Source organism: Benincasa hispida, chromosome 10 (assembly GCF_009727055.1).
Source record: "Benincasa hispida cultivar B227 chromosome 10, ASM972705v1, whole genome shotgun sequence".
NCBI classification, from domain to species: domain Eukaryota; kingdom Viridiplantae; phylum Streptophyta; class Magnoliopsida; order Cucurbitales; family Cucurbitaceae; genus Benincasa; species Benincasa hispida.
Window position 1 is genome coordinate 14,843,825 of NC_052358.1, and position 15,568 is coordinate 14,859,392.

General features: G+C 32.1%; 1 protein-coding gene and 1 long non-coding RNA gene across 2 annotated transcripts; both read right to left on the reverse strand.

Moving 5' to 3' along the window:
* Positions 1–1,214: 1,214 nt before the first annotated feature.
* Positions 1,215–5,217, reverse strand: LOC120088650. The gene is made up of 3 exons (XR_005484998.1): positions 4,671–5,217; positions 4,480–4,582; positions 1,215–1,725 (listed from the first exon to the last, which is right to left on the reverse strand). It is a non-coding gene; the product is annotated as an uncharacterized LOC120088650 (long non-coding RNA).
* A 1,123-nt stretch (positions 5,218–6,340) lies between these two features.
* LOC120088648 (histone H4) lies at positions 6,341–6,916 on the reverse strand. The gene has a single exon (XM_039046064.1). The coding sequence runs from the start codon at positions 6,841–6,843 to the stop codon at positions 6,532–6,534; it is 312 nt and encodes a 103-aa protein (XP_038901992.1). The 5' UTR covers positions 6,844–6,916; the 3' UTR covers positions 6,341–6,531.
* Positions 6,917–15,568: the final 8,652 nt, after the last annotated feature.

The window sequence follows — 15,568 nt, forward strand, 5'->3', positions numbered from 1 at the left end:
TTATGTCCTTTGTTAATTCTAGTTTTGTAAAATAAAAATTGGGACACGTGTACTTATTATTAAGTCGAAATTTTGCTTTTGCAAGATTATATGCTCAAATAATTAAGCTAAGGGCACAATTTCTTGATTATACAATCAGAATCATTCGTCTTGATAATGTTGGTGAATTTACATCCCAAGTTTTTTATAATTATTGTACGTCAAATGGAATAAGTGTTGATCATCCTGTAGCTCATGTTCATACACAAAATGGTTTAGCAGAATTATTTATAAAACGTATGGAATTAATTGCTAGATCATTGATTTTGAGAGCTAAGCTTCCTACATCCGTACGGGGACATGCAATTTTGCATGCTGCGTTACTTGTACACATTAGGCCAGTAGCTTATTATAAGTATTTGTCATTACAATCAGCTTATGACCATGAGCCAAAAATTTCCCATATGAGAAGTTTAAGGTGTGTAGTATATGTTCCAATTGCTACACCACAAAGATGGGTCCTTAAAGGAGTTAGAAATATATGTTGACTTTGATTTCCCATAAATTATTAAATATCTTGAAATCCTGACGGGAGATGTACTAAGGAGAAATATTATATTATATTACAAAAATATATGCTCAATCCTTAGTATCCTAAAAACCATTTATCATTCTTTCATCCTCTCATTTCTCATTTTTCAGATTGTCCATGTGTCTTATAATTATACATCATCAATATCTATGTAATTTCACTACATACTTACCATTTTGCCTATAAATAGTGACATGATGTGAATATTGTTTGCATGCACATCCATATTATCATATTTATTTCTTTTCTAAATTTTGATTATTTATTTTATATATTTACTGTTATATTATATCGATTTTCATATTTTCATTGTGCCTCGTTTCATTCCTCAATTTCACAACACATTCGATAATTTAATTATGTAGTTAAATTCAAACAATAATACATAATTCATTGTAATACCATTTTCTTTTAAATCTCATCACTTTTAATATACTAATGTTTTGTGATTTGCATTCGAGAATAATTTTGACAATGAAAACCTATCCAAAAGATAAATTTGAACTGCAAATTGATGAAATATAAAGTCCAATAGGTGCATAATAGGCAGACCGCACTTACTCCTTTTGAAGCATCAATCGACTCCAATCTTACAGTTATTATTCCATAATCAACTCCATAATTCTTCGAAATAATTCATTAACCTCGACTGAACTCCATTCAAGGAAAGGAATAATAAATATAGGAAGATTTCGGTCATTTAGTGATGGTGCAAAGCTCACTTGAATGTTCACGTAAAATGCTTGAGCTATGAAGTTGCTTAAGCAGTAAACACAGAACAAGCATCCATTTCGAAGTATTCATATTTGAATTATACAGAAGAACATGCGAAAGAGAAAACAAAAGTTAGACATAGCCAACGGCCAAAACAGAAAAAAGGAGTGAACAGTCTAAATACGATGGATAGGATTCAAAGATGACATCCAAACACAGGTTTTTCTCCTAATTAACTGCACACCCCAAGAATAGTTGTCGTCCTTTGCTTCATTATAAGAGGTAGATGTTTCTCTGGTATCTCTTTGATCTGGCCCGGTGTCCTCCACAAAAGATGTGAAAATGTACATGTTGGCACGGAATCTTACAAGCATTGTGGGCCCTTCATGGGCTCTGTGCTGGTCAATTTCTCTAGTCTGGTCTCGTCCTCCGAGCTTGACCTGCATGAGAGTACTCATGCTGGTATCAAATTAGTTTAGGACGTGTATAATTTAGTTAAGCACAAAGAGTAAGATCATAGTTCTCCAAATTCTCCTTTGGAGTTGTTGAATAAGACTATCTATGATACATTTTCATTGACGCTCCTTGTGGTTACATGTCACGCCAGTCACCAACAATGTCATGGTAGTTGCAGTTCTCTAAATTGCATAGGGCTAAGACCAAGCTCAACTAGATTATAACCAATTAGTATAATTACTCTAACTCGATTGGGTTCTAATTCTTCTAACTCGATTGGTCGGCCTGGAAGCTGAGGGTTTGACTTTTCCCTTTTGGGACATGTAATTCACAATGCTGCCGCCAGTTTCCCTTGGGTTCGGGCCCATCCATGGGCATTGTGTTTTGCCTGAAACAACCCTCAATAGTATGGTTTTATATTGGGTGGATGTTTCTCCCTCTAGCGATTTTTTTTTTGTGGTGAATGTATGGTTCATAACTTCATTGTCAAGTGCTTTACACAATTTTTATTGTAATACAAATTGTTATTTAGTTTTGAAGTCTTGGCTTAGGGATTCGTCCCTAAGGCCCGTGGGCTGTGTTCTACTCTTTTCTTAGGAATATATGGTGTTAAGAAGTTTCCTTGAAATATTATAAACCTAATTAGAAAGCAGAGAAGTAAACAGCTCTGTCTATCATGTTGCAACAGTAGGCTGTTTTGGTTGAGGTTAATTGTGGGGCTGAATGAACGGCGAGCTATACAATAAAAGGAAGCAATAAGATTTTGTGGGATTTTTTAATGTTCAGGCTTCTTAATGCCTATGAATGTACATGAATCAAGCGATAATATCAGTTTCTCTATGAAGTCAAACATATTAGGACCTAGGGGCTGAACTTCATCTGAAGTGAGGCTCAAAAAGTTCCTTTGTTGACAAGGAGTGTAGATAATTTTAGAGATTGTGCATGGAACCCAAAGACGAGGAAGGAATTTTGCAGCAGAATAAGTTATAGTAGTAGAGTTAGGGGAGTCAGATGAAAGCGATGATGGTTGATAATTGTGGAAGCAGGGAAAGAGATATGCACGATAAATGGATTGGTATAATTAGAAGGTTGCCCCAATAAAGGGGAAGATACTATATGCTAGCAGTGAATTTCATAGGATTTTCTTATGTGGAGGCTTCGGTAAGAGTTCCAAGTATCGAGGGAAAGAATGTAAGACGAGTAAAAGGATGGCAAGCAGGTGGAACGAAAAAGTAAGAGGGAGATAACAGGAGTACAAATTGAATCAATTTTTATTTTCATAATAGCTGGATTTTATGTAACCATAAAGGATGGGTAACCTAAAAGGATTAGAATCTTGAATTTTGTGTATTTTGCCATTATATAACATACTAACTCGTTTTGAGGATGTTGGATGTAATTGAGGTCTAAATTAAAGTTCAAAAGAATTCCAACAGTTCTACCTGCAGAAGTTATGTTGACAACCACAGTGTTTAAGTAATGGGCGCATTTACAGAAGTACATGATATTCTAAAATTTATGGTACCAAAGCTTGACTGATGCTGACCTTAGGTTTGGAATCAAAGAATAAATAAAAACCCCTTGGGGGATTTACGTGAAGAGGATGAAGAACCGTATGGAGGTTAAAGTCAGACGTTGAATACTGGTGGAAGAAACGCAATGTGGTCTTATTAGTGTTAAAAGAGATTTGTAGAGTATCTCACAATTCTAGATGGACAGACAGATCAACAGGAAGTTGAGGGAAAAGAGAATAGTGATCCAATTCTGCCAATAGAAAACAGAGTGAAATAAGGTTGCAGAGGATAGAGAGTGCATGGACAAAAACTAGAGGTGCCCATAGTATCCTGGTGGATCAACGGGTGAAATTCTGATCAAGTTAAAATGAGTTCAAAATGGCTACAGCCTACATATTACCTTATTTATTTATTTTGTTTATCACAAGGTTATATCTAACGTTAGATGGCTATCTAACATCTACCTGGGTACCTACCAGGGTTTTGATTTTCAATTACGGAAAGGCTGGAGGATGGCTAAATACTTATTTGAGTGACACAGGGTTGGCTCTCATTTGTGTTGGTTTCGAGCAATACAGAAACGCAAAAACACACAAGTAAAGCTACAAACAATGCTCCAGGTAAAATATAGTATAGTGGAAAAATCACAGTTTATTCTGTGAGGCACGTAATCTTGAATTACAACCATTGTTGGAACATACGGCTATACTAACAAGCACTTCAACACTATGCATAGAAAGCTAGAAAGGAAAAGAAACGAAATCAGCATCATCATGATTCCATACACAGGGACTGCACAGTTACAGACTTACAGTTAACAGAAGGGAGAATTTACACTCGGATTCTTCAAAACCAAAGAAACAAACATCAAAATGCATAAGAACAAAATCCAGTAAGAAAAATGCAATTTCAGCTAACTACACCTGAATTTAAAAAGACCAAAAGGCTATCTGGAAAATAAAAGAAAAGCAAAAGGTTGCATTCCTCATTCCCGAATTTAATTGTTGTGAACACCATACAAACAGATGAAAATGTCAACTCTAGAAAGAACAGAACAGAAAAGAAATGAGAAAGTACCCAAACAGGGGCAAATATATACATTGGGTACAAGTTCAGGCAAAACAAAAGAGAAACAAAATGGAAAGTGGAAACACATAGGCAAGTAAACAGGTGTAGAAAAAGAAATAAATGAAGTTCTTTAGGATATTGAAATCTGAATGTTACCTGGTAAGGCCCAGTTAGCTAATGGTGTGATCAGGTTGAGAAATGGAAACAATCAAGAGATCTCAAATACTAAGCTCCATGACAAAAACAGCAGCAATGAAGTCTGCTATAGCAAATAATCATCATTAACATCAACCAACGAAAAGCCACAGAGGGAGATTTGTAAATGGCAACCCAATATAAATTCTCACCTGAAAAATACTATGAATTAAGAAAATGATACGACTATAGAGGTGCCTCTTCTTGGTTAACCTGTCATTTGAAGCATTAATTGCCACTGCAGGAACTGTAAGACTAATCGGTAACATTGACCCAGACAGCCTCCAGCTTTGTATTAATTCCCCCCATGGATATTTAAAGCCAGGTATACTTGATTCATGGAAACAACAAATTGAGATGACTCGTACTTCCATTTAAGCAGCGCAGAGAAACAGATAATCTTACTTGCATTTATTTAAGCATCTTCAATAAAATCTTTTGACAAGCCACTCATTCCAGAAAACAAAATTTTATAATTCCTACCATTAACAAATGACCAAATTGCTCGCAGAGCACGAAATATAAATTTCATATGAAGTTTTGAACCCAATCATAGCTCAAGGTTATGAATCCGAACATAATCTTTAAGCAAACCATGTGTCTTACAAAATAACAGCCCAAACGAGCCAATAAAACATCAGTTCACAGGTTCAATTATAGCATGTATCAATGCAATAACGCATTTCAGGATAAGAGTAGAAAATTACATTCATCACATATGAAGAATCTGGTTGAAATCAGATGTTCTAATCAACCCAAAGCTTCCAAAGAATAATAACTTCAGGCCTGAAAGTTGAATGGCTCAAACCACTTATGATTCAATGACACCAAAGAACAAGAAAGCTGAAGGAAACTCTCCAATGCTCAAGAAACAATCATCAAATAACAATGAGATCCAGTCATAATCAGGCGAGAAAAATGCAATTTCAGCTCAATCCATCTTTATTTAAAATACTAAAAAGGTATCTGGAAAAAATAAAAGAAACCAATAAATTGGCAGGAAAAGAGTATATTTATGTCAACTATCTTGCATTGATATATTGCCACCTATCTATAATTTAATACCTTATAAATTTTCTTGACACTCAAATGTTGTCCGGTAAGGCAAATTGTCCAGTGAAAATAATTGAAGCACACATAAGCAATCAACAGATTAACAGGTAACATTGATACAAGCAGAGCCACCAACTTAACCAATGGTGGCAGGAAAGAGTAAATTTATGTCAACTAACTTGCATTAATTTCTCCCATGAAAGCCAAATATACTTAACTCATGGAAAAAGCAAATTCAAATTACTCATACTTCCATTCAAGCAGCGATATATAATCTTACTTGCATTTATTTGGTAGCATCTTCAATCAAAGCCTTCATCGAGTCAGTCATTCCATAAAATGAAAATATTATATTCCTCCCATTAGCAAATGAATAAATTGACCGAAGAGCACGAAATAAAGAGTTCATATGAATTACTGAAAGGTTCTAATTCTAAGCATAATCTATCAGCAAACCCTGCATCTTGCAAAATAACATCCCAAACAGAGAAGAAAGCCTCAATTCATATTTTCAACTATAGTACTAGCAATGCAACAAGTGAAAATAAAATTAAATATATCACATACGCAGGGTACCAGCTGAATTTAAATGATTTAATCAAACCAGCGCTGAAAGTTCAATGGTTCAAACCACATACGATTCAATGAAACTCATTGTTTTATAAATGAAAGAAACCAAAACTCTCCAATGCCTTGCTTTCTTTCTTTGGATATTCATTGAACTCAAATTGTAGAAGATTAAACAGTTGGGTCGAAGAAATCAGTTAAATGTCGAGAAAAGAAGAACAAATAAACTGAAGAAAAGCGAAATTCTTATAGCACATCGGTTCAATGAAGTAGACCATCACTTCCAAACTAATGAGAAATTAACTTACATCAAACCAATAAGAACGAGCTCGCCTACGAAATATAAGATCAAAAGCAATGGTCTACAAACATTCTTCGTATTAAACCCTAAATCTAACCTCCGAAACCGTACAAAGTCCTTCCCTGCCTCTTCAAGGCATAAACCACATCCATGGCAGTCACCGTCTTCCTTCTTGCATGCTCAGTGTAGGTAACAGCATCACGAATCACATTCTCAAGGAAAATCTTCAAAACACCTCTGGTTTCTTCATAGATCAATCCACTGATACGCTTCACACCACCTCTACGAGCCAAACGGCGAATTGCAGGCTTGGTAATGCCCTGAATGTTATCTCTTAAAACCTTCCTATGACGCTTAGCTCCTCCCTTTCCCAATCCCTTGCCGCCCTTTCCACGTCCAGACATTGTCGCCGGTGAATTTAGGGTATGAACAACGATGCGGAAGAACAGGTTGTGAGTTTTGATTTTGATGATAGAATTGTACCGATACGGCTAATTTATGGAAGTGCAAATTCGAAGCCTGGTTTTGGAGTTTAGCTGAGAATTCTGTCCTCCGTTGGATCTTGGAAAGATTGACGGTTCAAAAGTTCAATCCGCGTGAACTCACTAGGGATTGTACTTTAAAAGTGTAATATGTTTCTTTTTTTTTCCCCTTTTTCCCGGGTAACTTGAAATTCCTGAATCCGGAAAGCGGGAAGGCCCAAATTGTGTTAGAAGTCTAAATTTCAATTTGCAAGCCGCTAATGGCTATTGGCTAATGTGGTCTTTTCATATTTAAGCATCTAAATTGAAATATAATTTTAGACGCTAAAAAAAAAAAATACTACATATAACCAAAGTTATGGTAATGTTTTTTTGTTTTTCAATTTCAAAATATGTGATTTTGTGAAGGGATGGTGCACAAATATTTGAACTCTTTGTCAATAGTATATTTTTTAGATTGATGTCTTAAATCTCGTATGATCCTATAGTTTGTAATTGTATTGTACAAATATTTTTTTATGTAATAAAATATGTGATGTTTTGTTTCAAAATTAGTTGCATTAACCACGAACTAATAAACTAGCATCCAATGTTATCTTGTAGCTTAAACATGTATGTAGGATATGTTTAAGTGATAATCTAAATGGTCTGTAGTAAATAGATAAGGTTTGATATCTCATCCTAATGACATTACGAGTTACGAGTATGTCCCATTTTATAGATGTTATAGTTGTTGTAAAATACTACAGATGATTTGATCCCAATCATTCATGTGAAAACATGTGAGTGAAGATATTATATACAGAAGAATTTGCATAAGACCAGACCACAAAATGTTTAGTCTCATTATATAACGTCGTTCATAATAGAGACTTACATTTCATTAGGATGACCATAGGTAACATGATCTGAATCCTGAGTGAGTTGTGAACTCCTACCCATTAAGGCGATTTTTTTATTTGTATGGGTGAGAGTGGTCAGATCATCAACTCAATAAGCCTATCATTTTGGAGATTCGTCTGATTGTGGAGTTGGGAACAAAGTTACACAAAAATGAATTCACTCATTCCTCAATGTCTGGGCAAGTAGATAAATTGCTCCCTTAAGGGTTGATTTCGGGGCTTGAACAATGTGGCACCACACCTTCTCCTGACACGAGAGGGGTTTGGTCATAGTTTGACTAAAATTTATTATCCATTAGAGGGATCAGTAGTACTACACGAGTTAGATGTAACTATAGGGGCAAAACGGTAATGTTGGCTCAGTTGTACTTACGAGCAATTTGTGAATTATTATTATACTGTTGATTGGTTATATCCAATGAACACAAAAATATATATGTAGTGTGAAAAGTGCAGTCGTCGGTATTCAGTGGAGTGTTTGACAATTAACAAATGGTGAATAATTTATAATAATTTAACTAAAGAGTTTAATTAATTATTCACGTACCGTTGGAGCTTCAAGCTACAGGTCCATTAGGTCCCCTCGGTAGTTCAACGAGATTTAATGAGAATCAAATTTTGGATTAATTTGAATTGTTCAAATTAATCGAGGGAATTAATTATATATAATATAATTAATTAAATTTATTTATATATGATATAATTACTATAATATATTTTATACATATAAAATTTACAAGATGAAGTAAATATTTAAATATGATTTAAATATTAATTATATGAATTGGATTCACATAATTAAATTTAACACATATTGGATTTATATTAAATATCATTTATGAGAGAACATAAACTATAGGTTATATTGTATATGATACAATATATAAACTATAGGTTATATGTTATATTTGATATAACATGTAATTTAATGTATATATCATATGATAAGGTAGTTATCATATAAATTTATATATTAAGTGATTTATTAAATGAATTGATTATTTAATTTATTTAAAATCAATTGTTGGGAGAGAATTGTGACTCATTGCCCATCTTTCTCTCGTTAGTGGGAGAGGGAGTTATCATCCTTTCCTTTTCGGTTTTTACAAAAACCAAGAGATAGAAGTGAAGGGTTGTGTGTTGCTTCTACTCAATTAATCCTCACTCTACTATCCTTTATCTCAATCCCCTTTCAACCAAAATAATCAGAGCCTCACTCTTCTAGGATTCTTATGTAAAGAATACTGAGGTAGTCGTTCGTGGTGATGTTCACTGGTTCAAGGGATTTTTACTTGAAGATTAAATCTTTAAAGGAAATGATTTTGAACCATTTTATTTTATTATATGTAATTCAGTGTTTGCTTGCTGTAAAATTTAAATGCATAATGTTTGTATATTGTATTTTTTAATTATGTGAAAATAAATTTTGAATTGATCTTCACGCTTCCACTCAAGGACCTTCAAATGTTCCTTCATATATATCTCAATCAATTGAATTATATATGTATTCATATTTAATTGTGCAAGGAAAAAAACTAAAACTTAATAAAGAACATATGTGAGTCAAAGTGCACTCAATCCACAATAATCCTTGTTGTTTGAACAATAAGAAAACTTGCACCAGTATAGTATCGTGTCAAGTCTATTCTAATGTCCAAATTAGTACAAAATTGTCTAGTTCAACTAAACAATCAAGTATATCATTCCTTATAATGTAGTAGGGGCGTATTATTTATAGGACTCATTGTCTGACAATCATTCGAAGCATGTGCATTGCTGACAATGTCACAAATGGTGGAGTTGTCAAGGTTGCAAGGTTGCAAATATATAAATATTTGTAATATATATATATAAAAGAAGGGGATGGGTCCCCGCGGAAACCCGTTTCCCCCGCCGGGAATTCTCATTTCCCCCTCATCGTCAACCTTAAACCCTTGTTATCCACTTCCTCTTTTGTGAAATAGAAACATGGTGGGCCAACCCGAGGATCGAGATTTTGTCTTCTTTCTTTGAGGCACACGATCCCTCGGAGTTTTTATGGGTTATGCATGGCTTATGGAAACTCCCACCAAATGTTATCAATGCTTATGGTGTATTTGAATAAATGGTGCAATTAATCCCTATCAATTATTTTGACCCTTAATTTAAAATTAATTGATTAATTAGTGTTTTGATGATAACAAATATGTTCTTATTCACTAATAATTTTAGTATTTTGATGAGACTATCAAGGAGAGTTCGACATAACAATTCCAACACAATTTGAATCACTCAAATTGAAGCTCAAATGAAAAAGATATGGCCGAAACAAACTTAACATAAAAATCTTGAACTGATGATGTGACAATTGTTTTTTTAATTAAAGTGGACCAACTGGAAGACGCCACTTGGAGCATAAGAGAAGTGATACATGATGAACTTTTGATTTTTATTTATTTTGAAAAGAAAATGAATTTAAAAATAAAATGAATATAATATTATTTTATGTTTGTGTCTAATACTAATTTGGGTGGATACATGATGGGCTTTTGTTTTTTATTGGGTTTTAAATTATATGTTTGTGTCTCACGGTTAGTGGGGGTGGAAACGGTTCGGTTCGGTGGTCAAACTGAACTGAACCGAATTAATTTGGTTTCAAAATTTCTTCAAACCGGATCGAACTGAATTTTTCGATTTCACTGAGCTTTCAGTTCGATTNTTTTAATTAAAGTGGACCAACTGGAAGATGCCACTTGGAGCATAAGAGAAATGATACATGATGGACTTTTGATTTTTATTTATTTTGAAAAGAAACTGAACTGAACCGAATTAATTTGGTTTCAAAATTTCTTCAAACCGGATCGAACTGAATTTTTCGATTTCACTGAGCTTTCAGTTCGGTTCGATTTTTAGAAACGGTTCGATTTTTGCGGTTTGAATGACCATCCTTAACGTTAGTTGAGTTTAAATCTACATAGTTCAATTTTCTTTTACCAACATCAATAGCCCAAATTGAATCTTGTTTTCACGTACCCCACCTCATTTTAAACTTTCTTCTTCTTCAAAATTTACAAATAATAATAATAATAATAACATATTTTTACAATCCTCAAAACCACCATTGTTATTCTCTTAAAGCTTTCACTTTTTCTTTTCATCTTATTATCGAGAGAGATATATTGTATTGTAAGGATTTATTTGTTGAGTGCTCAAGTTTGTAAATATACTATTTAAGAGACTTGTTATCCATCTTGTTATTCATTTCTAAGTCATTGTAAGAATTGCTATTCATCCCAAACAAAAAAAAAAGAGTGATCGTGTTGATCCTCAACCGTGGAAATGATCAGATTTGTTATTTCGCCTGAAAAAATAATGTTGTAGCGATTCGACTCTAGGTCGTGAAAATAATCAAGTTTGAGTGACATACCCAATAGGAGCTTGAGAAGTTGATGTAGGCCTGTCGTGTCGAATCACTACAAAACTATCGGTGTCAATTTCTCTATCTCTATCCTACTTAGTTTTATAATTTATTTGTTGATATATTTCATTGCATAAAATAATTGCTACAATTTGTTCTTTAATCTCCTATGTCACTTGATTATTTTGGGATGAAATTATATGCTTCAAATTCTTGTTAAATCGCTTATTAGGTAAAAGTGTATTAATTTATTTAGTTGGACCCATAATAGTAAAAAGTTTTCATTAATTTGAAAAAATCCTATCCACTCGAGGGTTGTCATATCGATCCTACAATTGGTATCAAAACTAGTTGCTATTGTTTGTAATTAAAAATAGGCTTAAATACCACATTAGTCCATGTATTTTTTATTTTTATTCATTTTTGTCCTTATACTTTCAAATTGTTCATTTTGGTCTTTATACTTTCAACTTTGGTTCATTTTGGTCCCTATACTTTAAAAATATTCATCTTGGTCCCTAAACTTTAAAAATGTTCATTTTAATATTTGTACTTTTAATTTCGATTCATTTTGGTTCTCATACTTTTAAAAAATTGACATTTTGGTCCCATTTTCACTTTTAAAGGATATAAAAACAGTCACTTTTTTAAATTTTCAAGGACTAAAATGAACCAAAGTTTAAAATGTAGGGAATAAAATGAACATTTTGAAAGTAGAGGGACCAATGAACAAAAACCAAAAGTACAATGACCAAGGTAATATTTAAACCTTAAAAATATTTTCATAAATAATTTTGGATTGATATCCATTGTTTGAGTTTTTCAATCTATCAATTAATATCAGAGCTAGTAGCTCTTCTACATATAATTATTTGCAAAGATTAATTGCTAGAGTTATGGTAACTTTAGATCATTGTTTTGATAGACCTCCATTACTTGATGGTAGAAGAAATTATGATGTTTGGAGAAATAGAATGAAAACTTGTATGTTTGCTATGGATTTTAACATTGTATATGTTTGTGAATATGATTAGTCAAAATTGCAATTAAATAATGAGTTGCTTACTTTTAATGTCAAAACTATGAATGTTGTATATTGTGCATTGGATAGAAGAATATATGACCAAATTTTACATTTTGAATATGCATATGATATTTGTAAATTTCTTGATAATACGTATTGTGTAGAAAATTTTTCTTGTACTACTAATGATTTATTTGATATGAAGGAGAATTATAATTCTCAAAATCAAGGAAAGATCTATAAGGTAGAGAAAGAAAAATGTGATAAACGCTCTTTGTGCTTGATGGCCCATTCGGATAACGACTCTGGAGATGAAAGTGAAGAAAAAGAGGTAATTCAAAAAATCCCCTTCTTATGATGAATTGTATGATGCTTTGGAAGACATATAACCATGATTTAGATAAGCTTGGCTCTAAATATTTGAAATTATCAAAGACGTTTAAGACGGTGTCTATTAAGAAAGAATATTTGATAAATGAAAATGCATGTTTGAAAAATGAACTCAGTAATGTGTTGTTGCATAAAGAGTGTTGTAATGAGAAAAATATATTGAATGATAAAATTAAGTTTCTTAGAGAGGAAAAAAAAAAGAACGATGAACTCAAATCAATGTCATGTAAATTGAAAGTTGAATTAAATAATTTGAGAAATAAAAAAAGAGATTGGAATATTTCTATTTGGAATCAGGTGATGCAATTGCTAGTTTGAAAAATAATTAGGAAGCCAACAATACTTTTTTAGCAAAAGAAAAAGTTTATTTGTGAACAAAATTAAATTTCTTGAATCTGATCACGAGAATTATAATCATTTGCTTATGTTTAAAGAGAATGAATTGCTCGCTACAAAAGAGCTTGAAATTGCAAAATACTCAATCAAGAAATTAACTATAGATGCATAAAAACAAATCAAATTATTGAAATGGACAAACCTTTTAGTGGTAAAAGGGGATAGGTTATGTGAATAGAAATTATTCATCTAGTTATAAAACTACATATGTGAATAAAATAATTGCTACAGTTTGTTTTTTCCTTTGTTTATGTCAATTTATTGATTATTTTGGGCTGGAATTATATGTTTGAAATTCTTTTTATATTACTTATCAATAAAGTGTATTAATTTGTATAATTGGACCTACAATGATAAAAAAATTTCATTAGTATCAAGAAACCCTATTCACCCCCTCTATGGTTGCCATATCGATCCTACAAAATGTTTGCAAAACATAAGATAGTTGTTATGAAATTGATAGATAAAAATAAGAAAAAAGTGTAAAAGTAGATAATCGACAGAAAAATCAACATGAATCACTAACAGTGTATTAGTTGCGCTCATGGAGAACAATCTACTATTAGATAGAACAATTCATATTATAGAGTCAAAGACATGGTTAGAGAGTTTACATAGCATAGTCTTTTAAACTCTAGATGCCGCCCATTGACACCGACTCGTTATTCCAACAAATAGTAAATCATATAATAAATTATAAAATTCCTTTACTGGTCCCAGAAGATAGGCTCAAAACTCTAAGCCTCCAAGCGATTTTCAACCATTTTTTTTTTTCTTATATTGATGAGAAGTTTCCAAATCTATATGACTAATTATCCTAAAATGTGATAAAAGAGAACTTTGCAAATTAGCTGCATACTTCAATTGACAATGAAATAAAACCATTAAACCATGCTAAATACCATACACCATACATAAATACAAGCTTTAAGTATTTAAAATATATCCCAAGTTTATCTCAAACGGATTTGTCGTCTAGTTCCAGACGTGAAGAACCTTTGAAGTAAATCCTCAATAAATATGTAGAGAAAGAATAGCATAAACTACCAGCAACTATACAAATTAGTTTATGAACCGCTTATGACATGTTAGGAGTGATTTTAAAATCATACAGATTACTTTTGTCAATTTTAAAATCAATGTTTATTTTATACTTTTAAGAGTATAATCTCTCTGGTTTGATGTAAACTGTGATGGCTATTTAAAATAAATAGGGCAAAAAAAGAAAAACCAAAATTTAACCCATGTTGTATCAACTATATAATAAGAAGAAGAAATTTTTCACAAATAAAAAAATGTCAGACTATTTACAAAGGTAATAAAATAAAATACTAGTAGATATTAAAGAAAATTATAATTTTGTTATTTAATGTAAATAATTTCTTTATTTTTCTATTTTTTGAAAAACCTCATTATTATTATTACTATTATAAACTCATATTCTATTATTCTATTTACATATACCAAATATGAGTTTATAATAACTATTATTTAGTCCTTTTCTAATTTTTATTTTAGCCTTCGTACTTTAATAAATTTCTAAGTTGTTTAATCATTTAAGACTTTTCTTTTTCCTTAAGGCCATAAATGTTGAGTATTTAAATGGAAAGTTAAATTGTGATATTGTAATATTTAAATTTTAACTTTTAGAAATTATAAGATTAAATTAAATTTTTATACATATAATAATATTATTTTTATTAGAAAAAATTATAATATTTTCTTTGAATAAGATTAAATTAAATGAGTTGTTTCCTAATATTATTTTTATTAGGAAATAAATCATTTAATGTATATAATTTTATTTGGTAGAGAATAAACTTAAAATGAATATATTAAAAAAAATGAAAAAAAAATTCCACGGAAAACCTGATCCCCACAAATTCCCCGATGAATCTCTACCCCAACCCCGGCAGGTAGAGGGGATGAGAAATAAAATAGGGGCAAAAATGGGGACAGTGAACCCGTGGACATCTCTAGACCTAATCAACTAAACGACTCTTCCTTCCACTCATCTATACTTCCAACAAAAGTCTCCTAAACAATATCCCTACCTAATTAGTATATATAGATCAAAGTAGTTACGCATCCTAGTTTCATAATTTCAATACCTTGCGCATCAGTCGGCAGAGTTAAATGAGGATTGTTCTGAGTAGCAAGCACAGCTAAGAGCATGGGGAAAAGACTGATACCATTGTAGATCATACACTACTTGCAGAAGTAACATTGGTAAATAAATGCAGATCTGATAATACTTATAACACAATACTAATAACCTACCCATATCTGCCACGCCTAATGGAAAATAGGATCAATATATGATATGACATCCCAAAAGCACATAGTCAGGATCTCGATCAAGCCATCGAATGGAACCACAATTGGTAAAGACATGCATAGAACCAAACACGTGCTCAAGAAATCAATAAAGGAGACATTTGTGGTCCAGAATATGAATTTGTTCATGAAAGTAGCAAGCGTTGCAATGGGGATTCCTCAGGGCATAAGCTATATTCTCTTGCTCAAACTTCTAAAGGA

What these genes read in the sequence shown, in the direction of transcription:
- LOC120088648 (XM_039046064.1), bottom strand. Translation starts at nt 6,843, where the DNA reads ATGTCTGGACGTGGAAAGGGCGGCAAGGGATTGGGAAAGGGAGGAGCT.